Source organism: Aethalodelphis obliquidens, unplaced genomic scaffold (genome assembly GCF_003676395.1).
Source record: "Aethalodelphis obliquidens isolate GAN/ISIS:26980383/991018 unplaced genomic scaffold, ASM367639v1 scaffold4, whole genome shotgun sequence".
NCBI lineage: Eukaryota > Metazoa > Chordata > Mammalia > Artiodactyla > Delphinidae > Aethalodelphis > Aethalodelphis obliquidens.
In genome coordinates, this window is record NW_020837948.1 from 64,083,742 (window position 1) to 64,109,047 (window position 25,306).

The 25,306-nt window shown below is 38.4% G+C and overlaps 1 protein-coding gene across 2 annotated transcripts in view; it reads right to left on the reverse strand.

Moving 5' to 3' along the window:
- MAST4 (microtubule associated serine/threonine kinase family member 4) overlaps positions 1-25,306 on the reverse strand; it is a 161,474-nt gene that overhangs the window by 74,174 nt on the left and 61,994 nt on the right. For both annotated transcript variants that reach the window (XM_027100962.1, XM_027100963.1), the window contains exon 3: positions 893-962. In XM_027100962.1, coding sequence (XP_026956763.1) covers positions 893-962 — 70 coding nt within the window. The remainder of the gene's footprint in view (positions 1-892; positions 963-25,306) is intronic.

Below are 25,306 nucleotides of genomic sequence, written 5' to 3' on the forward strand. Positions count from 1 at the left end.
ATATATATATATATATATATGTGTATATATATATATATATATATATATACACACACACACACACATATATATATATATAAACAGACCATAAAATGAATTCATTCTGAATATGCAGAAACCTAGCTAAAGGGACAATTTTGTTTTCCGTGTGTTTTTCCTGGGTGGAAGAAGGCAGGGTATATACATGTTGAGAGGGATGACGGAACCCAGGAAGGTGAAGATTTGAATGTGACAGGGTGAAGTACACTAATTCCACACACACAACACAGAAGAGGTGGCTGTGTAGACTCCTCTGACTGGGAGAAATCACAGTAGAAGACCCAGAACTGAAAAGGTTTGATAATAGATCATATGCCCACTGTCCTCTGAGCAACAATACTTTCTCATGACTCACTGACCCAGATATGAGACATATAACTTTGATATCTGGTGTCCAATTCTAACTCAGATAGGAAGAGCAAACATAAAACATCCTCATGGCTTTACCTCAGGGAGATCACTAAATTGCTGGCTTGGTGCCCTCAAGGAAAGGCATCTTAGAGTTTATACCTTGTGATCCCAAGTAAGGTCATTTTTATTAAGGGGGGAAAAAAAAGGTATTTCAACAACAACAAAAGCAATTGCACCAAGACATATAGGTGAATCAAGTTCTTATAATATAAGCTCAGATAATTCAGTAAAAATCTGTTGATCATCAAAAGCATGTATGAGACACTGCACTGGGGATGGGAGAAAAGGTGGAAATGGTTTTCTCCTGCCCTCAGTGAGAGCCCACCATCTAGGAAGGACCAAGAGAGGTACATATAGCCTTAAAGGGTAGTGGAGGGAGTGGGGTGGGGGGATGGGATTCTCCACATAACACTTCATTATTCTACTCACAAGAAATCCTTACCTCCGTGCAAATGAAAAATGGGCAGAGGCACTGGGGGAGAAGTTTCTTGGACTATCTTGAGGGCTATTTCCTGTAGAGAGAAAGAAGAAAAAAACTTGACATCATGACTTTGTTTTTGTATCTTTATCTACATCCCAAACATTCTTCTCTTTAGTAGTAAGTTTCTGCATACTTTTGTAAAATGTCCATCTCCTCAAAAAATGTTTTACTTTTACTTGGAGCAGAGACAGACGGTCAGCTTGAGCTCCAGCACAGCTTTCCAAATGTGTAAAATATGAATAAACAAACCTACATCACCAACCAGCAGTTTTCCATATATTTAACAACCTAATTATTTCAGTCCTACAGAATAATGAATATACAAATGTCCTGGTTCCTACTCTTCCAGATGTTAACGTTTCCAACAGCAGGATGGATGGAGAAGTATATGCTTCAATTGGGAGGGTGAGGATTTCTATTTTAAGGAGGCAGTCTTTGATATTTTTATTTACAGAAACCGAAATAAAATTCTGAGTTCTCAAAAATGAATCCTCATATTTCAAAGTACATATTTTAAAGGGAGAAATGTCAGAACAAGTCATAAAATACTGGGGAGAACCCAACAGTTCAGACCTATTCCTCAAATGATCCAGCTCTATCTCAGCATGGCCTAGTGGCCCAGCAGGACTAACCCTTATCCGTATTTCCTTCAATAGTCTCTCTGCTCCTAAGCAGCTGGGTGGTGACTGGCCAGGCAGCCTTTAAAAGCCACACGCAGAGGCTGGCAGAGGGTGTCTTCCCCAAGTCCTCTGGAGGCAGGTGGAGCACGGGTTGCTTACTGTAAGGCGGCAGCTCCTGGGGGACTTGCTACTTTCCCCATCAGAACATGTAACCTGCTACTGATCACTGAGAAAGCTTGGCAGGCAGCAGGTGAGGGGAGGTTCAGGGCACTCCAGACCACCCTGCTTCCCTCTGCATGTTTAATTAGGTTGAGAATTTCCTGAGGACCGGATGGGACTGTAGCTGGTGTAAATAAGGAGGTTAGGAAAGGCGGCAAACTAATCCTGTATGTTCTTGAAACACAGAAAATGAATCAAGAAGGCATGTTTAATCCTTAACAACAAGCCAGTTGCCACATTACTGATTTCTTACCGGAAGTGACAATTGTAATTAGGGGTAAGGAATACAAGGCGGCACCTTCAAGTCAGTACCTAGCTATAAAGGTAAACAATTTATTACCTGTGTGCAAAAAGAATAGATTAATGCATTAAAGTGGATAATTTCAGTGTTACCTTGAGGACTTCTGGACTGGCTATACCTCTACCGAAATTTTTCAATTAAAGTTGCAGATTTTATAGTGATGGCATCAACAGATGCCATTAAGTCTCTGACAGACAGCACAATTAAAGCCATTTAACTGGGAAGCACTGAAAAGCCCATTTCTTTACCGATAGAGAATCAAGAAGCATTTTCCCCCTGCAGCAATGAAATTTATCATGCCTTTGCATCTGCTGTTCCTTGGGCCCCTGGAGAAATGGACTCTGCATTTGCCATCCAGCAATCCAGGACTCTTTGCATCTGCTGTTCCTTGGGCCCCTGGAGAAATGGACTCTGCATTTGCCATCCAGCAATCCAGGACTCTTTTTGTCCATTTATCTACACAGCTAGATTAAGTTCTTTGAACTTTTCCCAACAGCCTTCATTCCCCCTGCCCCCCCTCCCCAATTTAGTTTGTGCATCACTCTTCATATTCCTTAAAAGGTCTTGATTTCAAGATGGCTAGAAATCTTGTTTCTAAAGGGAAACAAATCAAATGCCAGAAATCTCCATGTCGATTTTGTTTTTATTTGGGAAAAAACCGTTGGCTTTGCTCACACCCCACACAGAGCAAACTACCAGTAAATTATGAGGAGAAACAAAACAATTGATTGAAGCCAAGGCATTCTGAGAACAATCGCTGCTACCCTATTCACTGAGAATAAATAATAAGGCCAGTGAAACTTGGCAGCAAATTCTTAGCCCTGTGTTCTTTGTAAAGAGAACACTATATCTGGAGATTATATGAGATCAACCAGAACAACTAGAGAGAGCTTATTAAATGTTTTTAAGACTCTGAAGGAGGGAGAGACAAGGAATTATCTTAAAAACCTTTTCACTTTTAGAGATTTTAAGGAGTGGTCCCCCAGGAAGCTATGTAACATCTTATAATACATGGCGGCCCATCACTCTGAGGATGAATGGGCAGAGATGGAGATACAGAGGTAGGTTAATTTAACTCTGCTCTTTAAACAAACAAACAAACAAAAAACCCAGGGCTACCATTAACCATTTCTCACCTTCGGGTTTTGTCTTCCTATTCCATGCTGCCTTTTCAGGCACTTCCACTGACAATGTTCCTCAACTCCAAGCTATAGAGCCATTCCTATTATCTTACTAACCACAGATCTTTCTTCTTGTTTCATGTCTGACTGAAGAGCTAGTTGAAATGCAAATACACGCCCCTGCATTATCACAAAGGCCCTTAAGTGCAACGGGATATTGGAGAAAATGAAGGTGGCATGAACTAGACTGATAATTCCTTAAGGACGAGACACTATAGCTTAATTTGAGGTCAGTTCAGCAAGCTGGAGATAAACAGAAGGAATGGAAGGACTTCAGGAAGGGCACAGAATCAACCCAAACACAGCGGGGCAATGCAGTGGAGACAGGCTCTCTACAAGCAGGGAATTCAGACTGGTAAAGCCAATGAGTTGTGAACTGCATGTATTGGTACTACCTAGTGGAAGGCCTTAAGAGATGTTTGGATGCAAGAGAGATGCTAAGAGATTTTAAGCTGGCATTGAGTACGCCGAGTGGACAGATGTGCTGCTGAGGAGAAGCAGCTAGATTAGGACATGGCAAGCCAATGGAAAGGATATTCTGGTGAGCAAACCAAGGGTAACTGGTGATGGATTAGAAATAAGCCATGAAAAAGATTACAGACTAAAAGTGACTGGGGCTTCCAGTGTGAGTAGACTGTCGCATTAACAGGGAACTTTTAGAGAGAAGTGGGGCGGTAGTAATAGTAGAAGAAAAGGGTAGATGAGTATTCTAGACATTTTTGTCATTTGTTACAGAAAATTCCTCTATTTTCCTGAGGGAGAGATTAGAAGATTAGCAGATTAAATAGGCAGAAGTCAATCTTCGAGGTCTTTGTTCTTATTTGAAATAAAAATTGATTTCTATGTTGTCTCTTAAGTCTTAGGGGTACTATTTTATTTTATTTTTTTTTGCGGTACGCGGGCCTCTCACTGTTGTGGCCTCTCCCGTTGCGGAGCACAGGCTCTGGACGCGCAGGCTCAGTGGCCATGGCTCACGGGCCCAGCCGCTCCGCGGCACGTGGGATCCTCCCGGACCGGGGCACGAACCCGTGTCCCCTGCATCGGCAGGCGTACCCTCAACCACTGCGCCACCAGGGAAGCCCAGGGGTACTATTTTGTTATACAAAACAACACTAATTTAGAACAGATTGAATTATAAAACACACCTTATATAGTCTTAACTTAGAGATGAGGACGAGACTGTTGTGGACACGCACAACACTTCCCCAGGACAAGAAAGTAAGCTGGATTGAAACCAGAGTCCTATACTTGACCTTCACTGCTCACAGCACGGCTCTCTGAATTCATCCACCCATCTGCAAAGCAATACCTGAGAGACTCTCAAACGAAAACTGGTGCCAGTTAATTCTCTGCCCATATGTGCGACACTTGCTTATAACACAAATCCAGCTGTTCCCAGGGACGTGCTGCCTCTTGGATGTTTGAGTGCCATGACACTTTATAGACTACTGTTTCTGACCTGGTAAAGGAAACCTTAGTAGTGGTCAGGCATTGAATAGGTAATTAACTCCAGGATCCCCAGGGGCAACTAGCGTTGCTAATACACAGGCAGTACATCAAAACAGTACTTTACGTAACCGAGCTACACAGGGTGCCTCATTTTAGAGGCAGTTATTGTTAAGAACGTGATTTCCAGATTAATTAAATTGTTTGATTGCTTTGTAATTAGGTTGGAGAAGTCCTGTGTCTTTACCACAGAGAAACAAGCTGCAAATCTTTTTAGAAGGCATATGCTATACCCACTATAGATTATTAATGTGCTTTTAATAGCTGCCTGTTCACAAAATGATAGTTTCTGGTTGCCCTGATTTTCTATCAGGACTTGAGGGATCCAAGAATTAATGATAATTGCCATTTGAAGCTCCTGGTAGATCAAAAGAGTAAGCCCTCACTTGAATCCTCGTTGTTATTACTTGGTGATCGGCTTAAATTCGTTGTGACTTTTTTACACCATAACAACCAGCGCTGTGTTTCTTAATCGTTCTGCAGGAGATTCTCAGCGACAAATTGACACTGCTGAAAAACCTTAAGTCGAAACTTCACAGGACCAAACCTAGGACCCCCTCACAAGATGTTATGGCAGCAGATAAAGGGGACAATGGAACAAGTTATGCAGGGACCTCAAGCTGAGTGGACTTTGAAAAATAACAGTTCAGTTTCACGTGAGAACTTTAAGTCTATGCTACCAGATCCAGCGGACGCCAGAGAAGAGTTAGAAATCCTCCTTTCACTTAGCTGTCTCAGAAACTGGCTCCTCTCCAGATATAACTGCAGAATATTAATTAAACCTGGACAGCTGTTTAGACTCTAAGTGGACAGAAAAACCTTGATTAGCCTTCGGTGGCATTCTCTCAGGGTAAGCTGTGAAGTGTTCACAGCAGGCCAATAAATAGATTTTTACGCCTGGGTTTTCAAGTAAAGAGAATTATGCACAATACATCAAGCCTTTCTTAAAATCTGGCCTCTCTGAACCTCTTTTGGTTTTCCCATCCCTGCCATATTGATCCTTCTTACCCAATACCACTACTCACTGTCATCTGATTAATTCATTCAACAAATATTTATCAATATATAAATGGTGTGATTTGATTTGCATTTTAGAAAGAGCCCTCTAGCTCTTCTGTGGCCAATGGGCTCTAAGCAGGCACAAATGCAGGAAGCAGGGGGGATCAGTAAGGAGGCTACCAGCATAGACAAGGTATGAGATGATGGTGATTTGGACAGGATGGGAGTAGAGCTCAGGTATGTTCTGGTTGTAGAGACAACAGGATTTACTGAAAAACTGGACTGAGTGGAAGTACGGGGGAAAGAACAAAGTATTGCCATTTGCAACATGGACAGACCTGGAGGGTATTATGCTGAGTGAAGTAATAAGTCAGACAAATACTATATGATACTTTGTAGAATCCACATAGAAGTGGTAATACAAATGAATCTATATACGAAACAAAACAGACTCACAGATATACAAGACAAACTTATGGTTACCAAAGGGGAGAGGTAGGGGAGGCGGGACAAATTTGGTGTCTGCGATGAACAGATACAAACTACTATATGTAAAATAGATAAGTAACAAAGGATTTACTGTATAACAGAGAATTATACCCAGTATCTTGTAATAACCTATAATGGAATATAATCTGTAAAAACAAACAAGCAAACAAACAAAAAAACCAAAGCACTATGCCGTATGCCTGAAACACAATCTTGTAAATCAACTATACTTAATTAAAAAAATGCAAAAAGCCCCTGAAAACCTGGGTGGGATTTATGCTCTTTTATTTACGAAGGCACCACCTCAAATAATTTTAAATATATTAAAATGTACTTATGTTCCATATTATATGCAATCACATGTAACAATGTTACACTTCTTAGATGTAGCATTTATATTACTCAATTAAACACTGAAAGTTCTATTATAGCTTTTTATTGTACTTGAGAGCAAATAACATTTTTCCAGCTCACATTATTCAGTACCTAACAGATTTAATAGCCCTGATCTGTTTGATATAGCCAAACTAGAAAACAGTGCTAGTTAAAAGTTTGCAGAGAAGGAAAATTCTATAGGCTGACTAGTGAAGTTTGAGGAATGATAACTTCAATCATTCTATATCATGTCACCATAGGTAAAACAGAATGAAGTGTAATGACAGGTATACTGTATTTCATTTCTCTCTTCTTCTCACTAACATAATTCTAAATGCTGGTGAGGGATACATTTTGGTTATACGTGTAGACACACAAAAAGCGTATTTTGAATTCTCAGTGCCTAAGCTAGTCCCTGTAACACAGTAAACTAGAAATGTATTTTTTTCTAATTCATCAATTATGTATTAAGTTCTTTTTATATACAGAGCTTTGAGTTACCTGCTAGAATAGATTAAATAGGTAAACAAGACCCAAAGAGCTAAAAATCTACTGATAGAAGATCTGTACATTACCAACTCTAGACTTATCTTGTGAAACCAATTCTGGATCCTTATTCAAGTGAAAAAGAAATTTTCTTAGATCAAAGCCCTTAAATGTGTCAAAATTACTCACTAAAAACAAACTCTCAATGATGATACCACACAGAGAATGTACTATGTCACAACAGACACTTACAAAATGGACACACCCTGCTTTCTAAGGAATGACTGATGAGCTTATAGGGTGGAAAACATGTAGGGAGTGAGAGAGATACCCAATAACAGGTCAGTTTCTATGTCCTAAGACTCTCACAGATGCCTATTGCCTCCATTTCATGAAGCCATTCCTCTGAAATTTGTGCAGTGTATTTGAAATGCTGTGTCATTGACACGAATCTCTTGGAGATGTGTTATAATGGGTTCTCGGGGATGTTTTAGCTTTTCATTGACCCCTCCTTATTACTCTGAATTGATGTCATATCTCAAGGTGATCCCAAGTAAAGACTGGTGAATGTCAAGAGTGATGAAGAAAGTTGAGTTTTAGTTGTATGTTTTCCTCCCATCTACAGTCATCCATCTTCCCGGCAGTAGAGAAGAGATTACTTTTAGCCTTTGTTTAAAGTTACTGAGAAGCGTCTGTAAGGTCAAGGTAGGGGAGGTAAGAACATAGCTACTGTAACAGATATCCCTAAGTTTCATGCAGTTTTATGAAATATGATGCATTCTATTCATCTTAGATAATTAGTCTCTGAATGTGGATAAAAGACTGAGTTAAAGAATGTAATCTAAGGTGTGCATATTTTTTTTTTCTATCTTACATGAAGGGATTTCAATTCTTTAACATAATTAGATACAAAGAATTTCCATCTTTACCTGGAAGAGGGGTGGACAATATCAGGAAATTGGTTGCTCTCAGACTGTTTGCTTCAGTTGCTGAGTAATTTCTAGTCAAAGAGGCAATATTTAAATGAAATGCTGCACATCCGTATAACTTGCTAAAAGTAATCTGAATGTATTCTCTATTATAAATCTCCTCCTTTCAGCTCCCCTTAAAAATATAAATACTAAATTTAAGGTGGTCCTACTTAACAAAATGGTAAATGTTCCTTTGGCTTTTGATACAAAGGCATTCATTCCATCGGAAAGAAGCAAAATACGTGTTACGTATTTTTTTTAACAGTTAATTATGTTCGGTTTCTAACTCCAGAAATATCTTGAGAGTTAAAAGAATTGAAGACATTCAGTTCTATTGTTTCATAATAAAATAATATGTAATGTGCCAAGTATCTAATAAATCAGAATGCTGACTTTCAGTTCCCATAAACCATTCTATACAAGATCTTAGAAATTCCCTGGCCCCGACTCTCCTCTAATATTTTTCTCCCACTCTCCTCTTCCATACCCTTACATCAATAAACAGTTCTCAATATGAGGTGCACAGGTGGATTACCTGGGAAGCTTTAAAAATGCTGATGCCAGGCCCTAGTCTACCCCTTTTAAATGAAGTGACTCTAGTCAGCTGCCAGGGCTGAGAACTACGGCCTTAGAACTTCCTTGTACTCCGTAAATCATGCCCAAGACTTCATTAGCCATTTAGAGTTCTCAATCAGGAAGTCTTGGATTTTTTACACTCCCCCCCTTTCCTTCTATAACTCAACTTCCCCGCCTTCTTGTCTCAGCTATACTAATTCAATGTCCCTTTTATACATTTACTTCACTCTGACCTCCAAGTAGTCTCAAAACAAGACTAAGACTGGAAATTTCTTCTCCATCAACCCGAACAAATACTATCCCACTATGTCAACACTCCAGAAATCCCACCTGCCTGCAGGTGTCCTCTTAGGTTAATCAAGTAAGTTAATTACACTTCTTCTACCCGAGTCCTATTGCTATTCTCCTCTAAACTCAATTATTTCCACAATTTCTCCTTTCCTCTAAAATAGGAAAATCCCCCAAGCTAAGCTGTGTATCATTCCTATGTTCCTGGGTTAAGATTAAAAGTCTCTGTATAAGGAAATCATAGGGAAGAAAACACTCATAAACTATAACCCTGTTTATACTTTTACTGTCAACTTTAATCATTTGATTGCCCCAAGCTGAAACACCAGCTATCGTTATAATCAGTATTTAACAGTATATGAATGAGATATTTGCCTTAAAACTGTACATCTCACTCTTTCATTTTTTAAATAAGCAGACGCCTAATATTTGGCCCAGGTAATATCAGAACATGTAAAATTATTAGAAACGTTAAAATCAAGGCATGGGGGGCTCAATTCAACCAGTGATTATCAGAAGCAAAACTAAAATCATTCTAATTATCCTAATCATTCCTCCTTGCAGAAAGCATGATCTGCCCTTATCCATGATAGGGATGTGTCCATTCAGGGCCTTATTCTATTTACGGTCTATACATGTATCCATATTTTTAGCACACAATCCTAAGTAACTGATGGGTGGGGTGAGGGGAGCTTGTTTCAAACCACATGCAACCCTGAGATTTTGGATACACAAATATCAACCTTCAGAGAATCACTACCCTAAGGAGCCACAGATATTAATTATAACATGTTGAACCCTTCAGGTATGTTGGGGTGTATTGAGGCAGGGAAACAAGTTGTAATTACTCTCTTAAAAAGCACAACAGGGTCCTCAAGGTCCTCTGAATGAAAAATTAGCAGGTGCATAATTTGGCATATTAAATCATTTAATAAATATTTATTTATCTTACTAAATATAAGACCTGATACTATAAAACTACTAGAAGGAAACAGAGAAAAGACTTCTTGGGCTTCCCTGATGGTACAGTGGTTAAGAATCCACCTGCCAATGCAGGGGACACGCATTCAAGCCCTAGTTGGGGAAGATCCCACATGCCACAGAGCAACTAAGCTCATGCGTCACAACTACTGAAGCCTGTGCGCCTAGAGCCCGTGCTCCGTAACAAGAGAAGCCACTGCAAGGAGGAGCCCAGGCACCGCAACGAAGAGACACTCACGCACCCCAACGAAGAGTAGCCTCCGCTTGCCTCAACTAGAGAAAGCCCGCGCTCAGCAAAGAAGACCCAATGCAGCCAAAAATAAATAAATAAAATAAATAAATTTATATATATAAAAAAACTTAAAAGAAAAACTACTTGACATTGGTTTTGGAAACAATTTTTTGGATATGACAGCAAAAGGGCAAACAACAAAAGCAAAAATAAACAAATGGGACTACATCAAACTAAAAAGCTTCTATGCAGCAAAAGAAACAATCAAGGCTTCCCTGGTGGTGCAGTGGTTAAGAATCCGCCTGCCAATGCAGGAGACACAGGTTCGATCCCTGGTCCGGGAAGATCCCACATGTCGTGGAGCAACTAAGCCCGTGCGCCACAACTACTCACCTGTGCTCTAGAACCCGTGAGCCACAACTACTGAGCCCATGTGCCACAACTACTGAAGCCTGTGCCCCTAGAGCTTGTGTTCCGCAACAAGAGAAGCCACTACAATGAGAAGCCCACGCACCGCAAAGAAGAGTAGCCCCCGCTCGCCACAACTAGAGAAAGTCCCCGCACAGCAACGAAGACCCAACACAGCCAAAAATAAATAAAAACAAATTAAAAAAATAAAGAAACAATCAGTGAAATGAAAACGCAACCTATTGAACAAGAGAAAATATATGCAAACCATGTCTCTGACAAGGGACTGATATCCAAAAAAATAATACAATTCAACAGCAAAAAAACAAACAATCTGATTAAAAATGGGCAAATAACTCGAATAGACACTTTCTCAGAGAAGATATACAAATGGCCAACGGGTACATGAAAAGGTGCTCACCATCACTAGGCATCAGGGAAATGCAAATCAAAACCACAATGAGATTTCACATCACAACTGTCAGAATGGCTATTACCAAAAAAACAAGAGATAACAAACAGTGAAGATATGGAGAAAAGAGAACCCTGGTTCACTGTTGTTGGCAATGTAAACTGGTGCAGACACTACAGAGTCTCCTCAAAAAATTAACAATGGAACTACCATATGGTCCAGCAATTCCACTTCTGTGCGTTTATCTAAAGAAAATGGCATCACTATCTCAAAAAGACATCTGCACTCACACGTTCACTGCAACATTATTTACAACAGCCAAGACATGGTAATCACCTAAGTAAGTGTCCCTTGACAGATGAAAGGCTACACACAAACAAACACACACACACACACACACACATACACACAGTGGATTGTTATTTGTTCGTTAAAAAAAGGAGATCTTGCCTATTGTGACAACATGGATGGACCTTAATGCCATTATGCTAAGTGAAATAAGACAGAGAAAGACAAATACTGTATGTTCTCACTTATATGTGGAGTCTAAAAAACTCAAACTCAGAAACAGAGAGTAGAAATCTGGTTGCCACTTACTTGGGGTGGGAGAAATGGGGAGATTGTTAAAGGGTACAAATTTCTAGTTATAAGATGAATAAGTTCTGGGGATTTAACATATAGCATGGCGACTATAATTAACAGTACTGTATTATATATTAAAAGTTGTTAAGAGAGTCAATGTTTAATGTTAACACCATACACACAAAAATCGTAATTATGCGAGGGGATGTAGAAGTTAACTAACATTATTGTGGTAATGATTTCATAACACATACATGTATCAAGTCAACACGTCATATTCCTTAAACATATGTTATATGTCATTAATATCTCAGTAAAGCTTGGGGGAGAGTCGGTATATGCTGGGTACCTCGCTAGGCCTATTAAGTCAAAGCTAATTGATATGGGGGGGCTTACTTCAAGTGATGTTGGCAGTGATGCTGGATGAAATGGAATACTGTCATTCTGGAGACTGTTTAAGCTAGAGCTCTGTATCCTGAGAACATTCAAAGGGTCAAAAATAAACAATCACTTTGGGTGTCAGGTCAGTGTGAATGTAACGCAGACCAGTGCTTAGCAGTTGGACAGGAAAGTCCTGCCATATTTCCCTCCTTTTTGGCTACAATATGGCAGACCCTTGGTACCCTCTGGAGGAAGTTAGATGAATCACACCATCTCTGACAATGCTCTCACCCACCAGGCAGGAAAGAAAGATCCAACAGAACATAATGGGATACTGCACTCATGGTGATATGTATACATAAAGTGAGGAAGCCACAAATTCAGAAGACAGAAGAATGGATGGCTGCAGAGAGGCAACCTTTCATCTGAACCCTGAAGGAAAGTGGTAACTGAAAGGAAAGGAGCCTTCTGAAGCAGAGGAAACTGAACAAACAAAGGGACAGAGTCTCAAACGTGAACAACACAATTTTACATGTCTTAATTTTATTACAAAAGCAATTATATACATTGTAAAAAAAATTCAAATAGTTCAAGGAGGTATAAAATAAAGACTGAAAATCTCTCCTAGCCTCTGACTCTCATTCATTGGTTCATTCAAACACTTAATATGAACTCATTATGGGCCAGGCACCACAACAAGCTATGGGCCACATGCTGCCTCCCCAGCCCCAACTCTACTCTTCAGATGTATGAATTTATCTAGAAATACATGTAGATATATAAGTATATATTAGGTATATTTAAAAATTCCCCAAATAATACCATGAGATATATATATATATATATATATATATATATATACTTATACATACACACACACTTATATATACAGTTGACCCTTGAGCAACACAGATTTGAAGTGTGTGGGTCCACATATATGCAGATTTTTTCAATAGTAAATCCTACAGTACCACATGCATTCAGTAGTTGACTGAATGTGCAGATATGGACTGCAAATACAGAGGAACTGTGAATCAGAGGAACCTCAGGTACAGAGGGACGACTCTTATACTGAGATTTTCAACTGCGCAGAGGGCGGGTACCTGTAACCCCTGTCAACTATTTATATCCTGTCAACTATTTATATATATATTCTATAATTGCTGTTTTTTGTTAATAATCTAGCTACAACTTTCTATATCAGTTCATCTAAATAAATCTCTGTCATCCTTAGAATCAAATAAAATTCCAATATGTCTTGTACCATAATTTACTCAGTCTTCTATTAATAGATATTTAGACTGATTTCAGTGCTTTGATTATCCAATGAATATCTTCTGAATATTTAAGTGATTATATCCAAGAGCTAAATTCCTGGAAGCAGAACTACTGGCCCCAAAAGTGAGTTCAGAAATCTCTTGCATTCCTATACACTAAGGATGAAAAATCTGAAAGAGAAATTAAGGAAACACTCCTATTTACCACTGCCACAAAAAGAATAAAATACCTAGGAATAAACCTACCTAAGGAGACAAAACACCTGTATGTAGAAAACTATAAGACACTGATGAAGGAAGGAAATTAAAGAAGATACAAACAGATGGAGAGATATACCAAGTTCTTGGATTGGAAGAATCAACACCGTGAAAATGACTATACTACCCAAAGCAATCTACAGATTCAATGCAATCCCCATCAAACTACCAACAGCATTTTCACAGAACTAGAACAAAAAATTTCACAATTTGTATGGAAACACAAAAGACCCCGAATAGCCAAAGCAATCTTGAGAAAGAAAAACAGAGCTGGAGGAATCAGGCTCCCAGACTTCAGACTATACTACAAAGCTACAGTAATCAAGACAGTACGGTACTGGCACAAAAACAGAAAGATAGATCAATGGAACAGGATAGAAAGCCTAGAGATAAGCCCACGCAAATATGGTCACCTTATCTTTGATAAAGGAGGCCAGAATGTACAGTGGAGAAAGGACTGCCTCTTCAATAAGTGGCGCAGGGAAAACTGGACAGCTACATGTAAAAGAATGAAATTAGAACACTCTCTAACACCATACACAAAAATAAACTCAAAATGGATTAAAGATCTAAATGTAAGGGCAGACACTATAAAACTCTTAGAGGAAAACATAGGCAGAACACTCTATGACATAAATCACAGCAAGATTCTTTTTGACCCACCTCCTAAAGAAATGGAAATAAAAACAAAAATAAACAAATGGGACCTAATGAAACTTAAAAGCTTTTACACAGCAAAGGTAACCATAAACAAGACAAAAAGACAACCCTCAGAATGGGAGAAAATATTTGCAAATGAAGCCACTGACAAAGGATTAATCTCCAAAATATACAAGCAGCTCATGCAGCTCAATATCAAAAAAACAAACAACCCAAACCAAAAATGGGCAGAAGAACTAAACAGACATTTCTCCAAAGAAGACAGACAGATAGCCAACAAACACATGGAAGAATGCTCAACATCACTAATCATTGGAGAAATGCAAATCAAAACCACAATGAGGTATCACCTCACACTGGTCAGAATGGCCATTATCAAAAAATCTACAAAAAAAAAAAAAAATCTACAAACAATAAATGCTGGAGAGGGTGTGGAGAAAAGGGAATCCTCTTGCACTGTTGGTGGGAATGTAAACTGATACAGCCACTATGGAGAACAGTAAGGAGGTTCCTTAAAAAACTAAAAATAGAACTACCATATGACCCAGCAATCCCACTACTGGGCATATACCCTGACAAAACCATAATTCAAAAAGAGTCATGTACCATAATGTTCATTGCAGCCCTATTTACAATAGCCAGGACATGGAAGCAACCTAAGTGTCCATCAACAGATGAATGGATAAAGATGATGTGGCACATATATAGAATGGAATATTACTCAGCCATAAAAAGAAATGAAATTGAGTTGTTTGTAGTGAGGTGGATGGACCTAGAGTCTGTCATACAGAGTGAAGTAAGTCAGAAAGAGAAAAACAAATACCATATGCTAACACACATATATGGAATCTAAAAATAAATAAATAAAAATAAATAAAAATGGTTATGAAGAAGCTAGGGGCAGGACAGGAATAAAGATGCAGATGTAGAGAATGGACTTGAGGACATAGGGAGGGGGAAGGGTAAGCTGGGACGAAGTGAGAGAGTGGCATGAACTAATAATATAGACTACCAAATGTAAAATAGATAGCTAGTGGGAAGCAGCCGCATAGCACAGGGAGATCAGCTCAGTGCTTTGTGACCACCTACAGGGGTGGGATAGGGAGGGTGGGAGGGAGACGCAAGAGGGAGAAGATATGGGGACATATGTATATGTATAGCTGATTCACTTTGTTATAAAGCAGAAACTAACATACCATTGTAAAGCAATTATACTCCAATAAAGATGTTTAAGAAAAAAAAAGGGGAGTTCACTTTTCACTTTGGTGCATATAACTAAATTGCTCTCCAAAGACACTGCCCTAATTTACACTGTTACTAGTGGCATATGGAACACCATCTCCCCTCAGTCTTGCCAACACAGAATTTTTTCATATTTGGTGGTATCATATTGTTTTTTTAAATCATATTGTTTTGATATACATTTCTTTAGGATGAGTGAAATTGAGCCTCTTTTAAAATATTAACTGACCATTTGTTCTTTTTTGTACTAACCACCTGCTTCATACTTTACTCCTCTGAATTATGTTAGTCTTTTTTTGAAATTAATTTGTTTTTTGTTTTTTTGTACAATGAGGCAATTCTGTCAATACATTGAAGATGTTTCTACCATTAGTGCTTATCTTTTTTTTTTTTTGCGGTACGCGGGCCTCTCACTGCTCTGGCCTCTCCCATTGCGGAGCACAGGCTCCGGACGCGCAGGCTCAGCGGCCATGGCTCACGGGCCCAGCCGCTCTGCGGCATGTGGGGTCTTCCTGGACCGAGGCACGAACCCGTGTCCCCTGCATCGGCAGGCGGACTCTCAACCACGGCACCACCAGGGAAGCCTTATGCTTATCTTTTAATGTTGCTTATGGTAACTCATCTGCAGAGAACATTTTATGTAATCAAATTTATCAACTATTTTCCTTTATGGCTTACAAGGTTTTGTACCTTGTTTGGAAAGACCTTCCTGACTCCCAAATTATTTTCTAAATGCAACCATATTTTCTTCTAGTAGTTTTATGGGTTTTTTTAAATTCAAATATTTTTCTGTATCTACATGGGATTTATATAGTTTAAGGAGTAAGATATAGCAGTCCAGTTTACTTCTTTTCCAAATGGCTAATCAACTGATTCAAGACCATTTATTGGCTTAATAATCTACATTTTCCCCGATGATTTAAGGAAGGCATATATATATATATATTTTAGATGTTGGAGGTAGGAGTTTATTAATTAATTTATTTATTTTTGCCGTGTTGGGTCTTCGTTTCTGTGTGAGGGCTTTCTCTAGTTGTGGCAAGCGGGGGCCACTCTTCATCGTGGTGTGCGGGCCTCTCACCATCGCGGCCTCTCTGTTGTGGAGCACAGGCTCCAGACGCGCAGGCTCAGTAGTTGTGGCTCACGGGCCTAGTTGCTCCGCAGCATGTGGGATCCTCCCAGACCAGGGCTCGAACCCGTGTCCCCTGCATTAGCAGGCAGACTCTCAACCACTTCACCACCAGGGAAGCCCAGTAAGGCATATTTAAGGAATGCCAAGTAACATGATGCCATAGAGGGGGAGCTGTAGGAAGTTAGGACAGAGCCAGTAAATGATGGAGAGCAAAGAGAATGGATGAGAATCAAACTAGAGAAATCTGAAGACCAGTTGGAAATATCCTTTAGGGCAGTATTCCAGGTGATTTTTGACCTGGATGGGACCGTGGAATCCCTATTTGTATCAAGTATTCCAGGTGATTCTTAGGCACACTAGAGTTTCAGGATGGCTTTAGAACAGTCATTCTTAACATTGGTTTCACATACAAACAGCCTAGGGAACTTTAAAAAATCCAATGACCAAGTCACACTTCAGTCCAATTAAATCAGAATGGGGATTGGGGTGAGGGAAGTATCAGTCATTTTTAAAGCTTCCCAGGTGATTCCAATGTGCAGTCAAGTTGGAGAAACACTGCTTTAGATTCTGCTAAAGAAAGTGAATTTTATAGATTAAGTTGTTCTCTAACCTAACTATGTATCAAAATCCCCCGGGGAGCTTTTAAAAAGATATACACTGATGCCAGGCCAGATAGATGAAGTTTCTGATTTAATTGGTCTGGGATCTGGGTTTTTTTTTTAAGCTCCACAGGTGATTGTAATGTGCAGCAAGGCTTTAGGACCTACAGTACAATCATTCTCAAACTGCAGAGTGTGTCAGAATCACCTTGAGGATTTACTGGGCACCACCCCCATAGTTGCTTTATTAGTGAGTATGGGTTGGAGTCTGATAGTTTGTATTTTTAACTAGTCTCCTGCTGCTGCTCCTCAGTGGATCACACTTTGGGAACCGCTACACTCATGCATGTCATAACAAACCATGGGATGTTTTTCTTTAGTTAGAAGACATAATTAAGTTCCTGTCTTAAACAATAATAGCTTCAATGTAGAAGAAAGATTTGAGAGGCAGTGAGAGTATGCAGGAAGATGGAGCCCAGTTCTCATTCCACTGCAAAAGCCCTGAGCAACTGGCTGGGGAAAGGAGCCAGGTGTAAACCACATTTCAGGGGAGACTTAGCAGCGAGGGTTTAACAAAAGATGATGCTGAAGTTGCTAGCTTGGGTGACCACGTGGATGATGTTGTCAATAACTGAGAATAAACAGCACTGGTGACAAGATACTTGGTATTGAATAACAGTTGGATTTAAGGTGCTGGTGGGATGCATTCAGATGGAGAAAGTGCCAGTAAGTACAAACAGGCATCTGCATTTAGAAGAAAGGCCAAAGATAAAACTGCAGGAAAAATCAGCACATGCATCAATCAGAGGACCTTGGTCGAGATGTGACTGTCACAAGTAAAAGGGTGACAAAGGATTTAACCCAAGGGATCCCAAACGTTAAAATGGATGAGAAAACAAAAAGGAATCATAGTAAGCAAGGGAAGAGATATAGTCAAGACGTAGAAAACGGTTCCTGACATCAAATCCTGCAAGGGTGCTCACAATGAGTAATATTATTTTACAAAGAAGTCATTGCATTCGACCACTGGAGGACCATGGCTTTCGTGGAGCAGTAGGACAGGAGTGGTGTTGTGCCTGGGTACGTCATCGGTGAATCCTGGCCAATGTTGGACCTGAACGAGTTTCCCAAGGGAACTAGAGTAGGAATATTGGGCTTTGTTTTACTGAGACATTAAATGAAGATAACAACATCTACATTTGGTTATTAATTTAATCAAGTTATAAGTTTTAAAAGACATTTCAAATGTTATAATAGCTCATAATTTCATAGAATGATTTAAAACCTAATATTAAAAATGTGCTATGAGGTGGAAAATCAAGGAGGTAATGCCTAATGAGGGGTTGGCTTTCACATTTTCTGATAGGAAGCTACAGCAAACCAAAATGCTTCCTCTATAGTCTAGAATATCTAATTGTCGAACCTTAGTACAGAACAATTTTACTCAGGATATTTTTAATTAACAACATCTCTTTTACTAGAAAATATAGGAAAACGTTCTGCTAAATAGTTTTGGAATGTTTTCCAACAGCAATTAACTCAGATCAAAAAAAAAGAAAGAAAGAAAGTAAAAAGACATTTTTATTCAGCAATGTATGTCATAAAAAAACAATCTTCACCCAGATCCTACACTACCCTTCAGCAGACACATGCTTTTCTAAGTGACGTTAGGGTAGAATATAGTAGCATATGCCCATCACCCCCATGGGGCTGACTAAGGATAAAATAGACTGAGGGGATAACTTTAGTAGTACTACTAATACTGGAAAATGCTAAACATAAAACTGTTTAAACTGGAGGCAGATGGTGAGGGTGGAAGCAATATGCACATAGGATCTTGCTGGTGAAACGTTTAAAATCCGTAGAAAAGGAACTGCTCACTTTTAAAATAACCTTAAAAAGCCTGAGTCTAAAGCTAACACACACTCACGGTTGAGGACTTGAAAATACCTAAAGTTATAGAAATGAAATTGGTAATTCTACTAATGTAATGTGGGGTTTTTCTTTGGTTTGTTTTTATAGTGTGTACAGATATACACAAACATACTTTTAAATAGGATTATAAACCATATTCAGTTTTGCATCCTGGTCTTTATAATTAGGTTGTGATTATAATTTTCCTATCCATTAAATATTTTTTAAAATGTGATGATTTTTTAATGGCTACACATTATTTATTATACAGATGGCCTATCATTTAAGCATCACTCTTCTTACTATTTAATGTTTGGGCTGTTTCTATTTTTGTGCTATATAATGCTGCAATTAACATCCTGAAATATGTATTTCTGAATACTTTTCTGATTATTTCCTTAAATTATATTTCATGAAGAGCAAATAATAGTTCAAGTGATATGAACTATTTTTAGGGTTCTTGGCATAAAATATCACTCTGCTTTCTATAAAGACCGTAAATTTACATCGATGTACTGAGAATACCCACCTCACTGTACCATTACCAGAAAATGATTATTACCATGTATGTTTTAATATTTGCAAATCAGGTGAAAACTGGTATTTCATTATTTTGATTTGCATTTATTTGATTAGTGAGAGATTGAACTTTTCATTTGTTTACTTGTCATTTCCATTTCTTCCTTTGTGAGCTGTCTGTTCATGTATTTTGCCTATTTATTTAGTGGGATATTAGAATTTTTTCTTACATTATTTAAAAGAGCTCTTTATGACTTAATAATACTAAATTTCTGCCCATTATATTTGTTGCAGATATTTTCGGTTATTTGTTAGTGTTTTCATTTTGTTTATGATATTTAGCTTACAGACTTTCAAACTCTTAATATACTCATATTATCAATCTTTTTCCTTAGTGAATTCTTCCACTTTTTTATGCTCAGAAATTATTTTCCCATCCTAAACATATAAATATTCAACTGCATATTAATTTTACTTTTTAGGGCTTAATTTTTTGCAGGTAAATTAAAATACATACAAAAACCATTTTAATATATAGTATGGAGGAAGCTCACCTCACGTATTTTCATACAGAGAGCGAATTTTTTCAATATCATTTGCTGATTAAACTTTTTCTTCCTCAGTGGTGTGTGATGTTTCCCTCATCATATTGTCTTCAAACTCTGCCAATTTTTATTTCATGTGTAAATGGCTGCTTGCATTTGTATCATTTTATGATATGTGTTAATCTCAGGTAGTCAGGTCTGACTTACTGAATTCACTTGGCCAACTGTATCGACCCAGTCTTCCATGTGCTCTAGAGTCATCATGCCATGTTACCACAGTGAGCAGTTGTCATCTTTATGGTCACCCAGTATCTTCTGAACAGCCTCCCGACAGGAGAGAAATTTCCCATATCATGAGACCTGCCTCCCCAAGCTTGGTACTCCCATCCACTTTTCCAGCTTTCCTTGTATCTAGAGCAGGGGTCCCCAGCCCCTGGTCTGCGGCCTGTTAGGAATCAGGTCGCACAGCAGGACGTGAGCTTCATCTGCTGCTCTCCATCACTCTTATTACTGCCTGAACCACACACGCCCCCGCCCCCGCCCTGGGTCTGTGGAAGAACTGTCTTCCACAAAACCGGTCCCCGGTGCCACAAAGGTTGGGGACCGCTAATCTAGAGCACAGGTGAGGCTTTGTTAATTAAGTCTAACTCAACTTTAGCTTGAAAGAAGGCAGTATGAGGAAGGAGGTTTCAGAGGAATCAATTTTGGTGGCAAAGGTGGTGGTGGAGGCATCCCTCTTGGGTGGCAACAGTGTCAGAGTTTCTGGAATCCAGATATCGGGGGGAGCAGCAGCCATGACTTGCACTGGCACAATGCCGAATTGTGGCCTTCAGGCTATGTGGCCTTCAGTGCTCACTCTCTGGCCCTTCTGACAATTCTGTGAGCTATGTAATACACCTTAATAAATTCCTCTGCTTAAACTAGAGTGAGTGTGGCGCTTGTAATGAAGAAAACAGAGTTACACCACACACACACACACACACACACACACACACACGTAAGGATTCTGATGGGAACTACCTAAGTACTGTAATATAATTTGGGGAAATTATAATATTTAGGCTTTTTTAACCTTTTCTTCAACGAATATGGCATGTCTTTTCATCATGCAAAAACAGTTTAGATTTCAAATAAAGTTTTGTTGTTTCTTTATAGCAATCTCTTTCAATTCTCTTTCTAGTTACTTCAGAGGCATGATATTTTATGATCTTTTTTGCAGGGGAAAGGGAGTGTGGGAAAAGAGAGTAGAATGCTATCATAAATTGATGCCTTTCTTTCATTATCGTTTATAACTGGCTAAAATTGATCATATACAGTAAGATTAATTTCTATATATTCATCTTATATACAATGTACTTAATGAATGCTTTTGTTAATTTCAATGCACACTTTATTCTGTTGGATATTCTAGGTTATTTATATCATCTAAATTAAAAAAATTTTTACCACCTTTGAGTTACAGATTTTGTTTCAGTTTTAAGTGTTGCTTGACTGCAAAGAACCTCTAGAATAAAGTTAAATATTAATGGGGAGAGATTTTCACAGAATTCCTCTAGTATTTTACTTTAGTAAAGTAAGATATTGACCATTAGTCTAAACTAGATATGTCTCTTACTACATTATGGAATTCTTTGTTCATTCTCAGTCTCTAAAGAGTTTTTAGCAGAAATGGATGTTTAATTTTATAGTGTTCTTTCAACATCTGTTCCGCTGAATATTTGACCCATTGCTATGATGTATTAGTAGTGTTCATACTATTAAACCAATCGGCATTCTTGGGACAAACCTCAGGAGTTTATTGTAAATAATTCTTACAGTATTCTATTAAATTTTAACATTTATATTTCAAAAGTGAAGTGGGTTGGTGGTTTTCTTATTTTGTGCTATATGAGTGTTTTCTTTTTATTTTCTTCTGTGAGGTACCAGGAAATCACTGTTTTTCATGCTAGTATGTTATTACCTTTAAGTCTTTAAAACACACACCTGAATGCATATTTTACTAATTAATAAATTCAAAAGGAATGCAGTATAACTTTTGTTTCCTGCCCCAATCCCTAAAATCAGTCAAGGAACTTAGTGTATGTGTACTTCTGCCACACCTCCATCTCTCAGTTTAGTTGATATGAGTTCCAGATCTATATTGCTAATGGTGAGTCATTATTTATCCTACTACATTTTAAAAAAACTTTTTCAAGCTTTCATTTTTCTATTAATGCTCACCACTGTACTTTTATACTTCATTTTCCCAATTCTTTAATTATTCATTTAAATATAACTCTCAGTCATGTTCTATTTATCTTTAAGTGAGTTTCTCAGGAAAGATATGGAAAGTACATTTTATGTGACCTCGAACACACACATATATATGTATAATATCTTAGCAAATAGAGTTATTTGACTACAACATCATTACACAGCAATTTGTAGAAGGAAAGTCTGAGGCCAGTATGAATTTTATTCCTTTGTAAGCAGTTAGTTTTTTTTTCCTGTTCAGATATTTTTCCTTCATTACTCAAAAATTTAAAAGTCATGGGACTACATTTAGGGCAGAGTTTCATTTCTCTGTTTCTTTCTTTTCTTTTCTTTCCTTTCCTTCCTTCCTTCTTTCTTTCTTTTTTGTTACTCAATTTTTCTTCCAACTTGGGAAAGTCTTCATTAATAGTATCTTTCATTATTGCTTTCATTCCATTTATCTGGTTCCGCACCAAAAGGATATATTGCTATAAATTAATTAATGAATTTTCAATTTATCTGGTATGGATGTTTAATACCAGAAAGTATAGTTTCTTAAATCTAACACAGAAAGATGAGGCTGTTGCGGGGAGGTGGGCAGCTGATGTCTCTGGTCAGCTCAAAACGCAGCTTTCCTATTTCCGGAAGTGACTGCCAGACGTTTTGGTATAGGAACTAAGTAAGTAGTGTTGGAGGGTGAAATCCACCTTTGACTTCCGCCTATTGAGTTGTCATACTGTTTCTGAGATCTAGCCATGAGTTGACTGTTTTTGAATCATGAGATTTAGTGTTGTACACAGGGGTAGTTCTTCCTAAAGACGTAACCAATCATTGGTGTATTCTTTTTGTTTTGTTTTGTTTTGTTTTCATTGGTGTATTCTTAATCTCCAGTATTACTGCAGTTTTGCAAATTGGGGATGGTGGGATATTACAAATATTTCAATGAAAAGCATGATTAACTACCAAACACTCAAGGGGTTGACCCATAAGTTAACCATTCACTCTGAGGTATGTTATGTCAGTGACTAAAATTAGATTTTGTAACTTCTATCTTGCTAGTTCAGATAACAACTTCTATCTTGGCATTTCAGGAAACAAAATGATAAGTAGGAGCGGGTTAGATAGAACATATTCATGACAGAAATGGTTAAGGCCTCACATCACCAGAAGAAATAAATATCCATCATTTATGTCAACAATAAGAACAGGAGGGATGAAATAGAACAGCTTCACAGAACGACTGACAAAGCAGACCACTACTGGTTATGTGAAATTTGTTGCAGGGGAGATATCTAAATCACTTGTGTTAAAAGTCTGCCTGGGTCTCCGGAGGAGGGAGAAGAATTTGCATTTGGCCTTTCTCTTTTGAAAATCAAAACTGTCAAATGAAATGACTAGTGATAAGCTTAAAACCCACATTTCCTGAATTCCAATGAAATAATGGCACAAAAGAAATAAATGTGAACTAACTCAACGTATTTTTTTTTTCTTTCAATTTCAAGGATGCTAGAATGTGTCCATTCCCCAGCCAAATTACTGATCCCACAAGGAAGCAGGTTTTTTTTTTTTTTTTTTTTACCAATTAAGGAACTTGCTTCATTTCCTGCATTTGGCCCATTTAAAATGATTTGCATCTCTTAACATTGAAGTGGGGCATGTTCTTTGCCTGAGGATCTCACATACACACTCTCTCTCTCTCTCTCTCTCTCACTCCCTCTTTCAAAATCTTCAAAACTAAATTCATTCCTTTAATGACTGGTTGGTCACTCCGGTAACTATTGTAGAGTTCTGGAATATTTCCACATGTGCAAAAGGAGGCTTTCAGGCCCTAAAGTTCCAGTTTATAGATATACCTACCACTAACTGAGATGTAATGTTACACCAAAGAATCAAAGGGGATAGCCTTCAAAGTGTGCCTGGGAGGCCCAGGCAACAGGACAACCAATTTTCCCATGGAAAGTCCAAATGGAACATCCATCCTCACATGATGATAAAATGAAAAAAGTGACCATATCTAGAACATGCTTGTGTGTCATTCAGGCATGTCCTCCTCCCCCTCCATTTAGGTCTGTAGAGTCCAATCTGCTGTCCCACCCAACTCTTTTCCTTAATATTTTAGATGCTGACAGACCATTTTCCTTCAGACCCTAAAGCATGATCCCAATGAAGAACGCAAGGCCAATCTGAATTAATACTGAAAACACAGGGTGAAAACAACTCCTTTAAAACAAACCAAAAAAAAAAAAAAAATCTGGGAATATGGAGTTATAGCCTTAGAAAAAATACTTCAAAAGATTATTGGAAAAAATACATGTAATTCAATCTCCTCCTTTAACAGAAAAGGAAATGAAAGCCAAATAAAGAGACTTGACTGACAGCAGACCACCATAAAAATTTAAGAATATTAACCTGAAATATCACTTCTTTCTATCTAAGGAAAAAAGATGAACATAGTGCATGTAATCAAAGGCTGGGTTTTAGTTCACACCTGATACCCTAAGTGATGGACCACTTTGCAACAGTTTTCATAAAAATGGGTAGGGATTTCCTCTCTCAGCCCACTTGTTTACTAGGTAAGTGCCATTTCCTGCAGACCATCCTTGATCTGATTTAGTCACATTGAGGGTTGTTAATACACTATTATCCTGCTCATCTCCTGACCACCAGCTACCCTTTTCATGTATCAGAGCAATAGTTCATTCCTAAAATAATCTGGGATTTTTCTCTATCCTCAAAACACACCATGAATGATAACTGTGACAACAAAATGCCTGTAAACCTGTGTGTTTCTTTTTGTAAAAAGTGAGCTCCCCACTCCACTTTGGGGGAGGGGGAGGCCAAGTTCTTTGACAGAGTAGAAGAGAAGAAACAGAAATGAAGAAAAACATTGATCTAGACACTGTGTCTCGCCCAGGAGAAAAGAGTGTATCAAAGCTCACTCTGGAAGGCAGCTATGCTCACCGCGACTTGGGATTAACATATACACACTA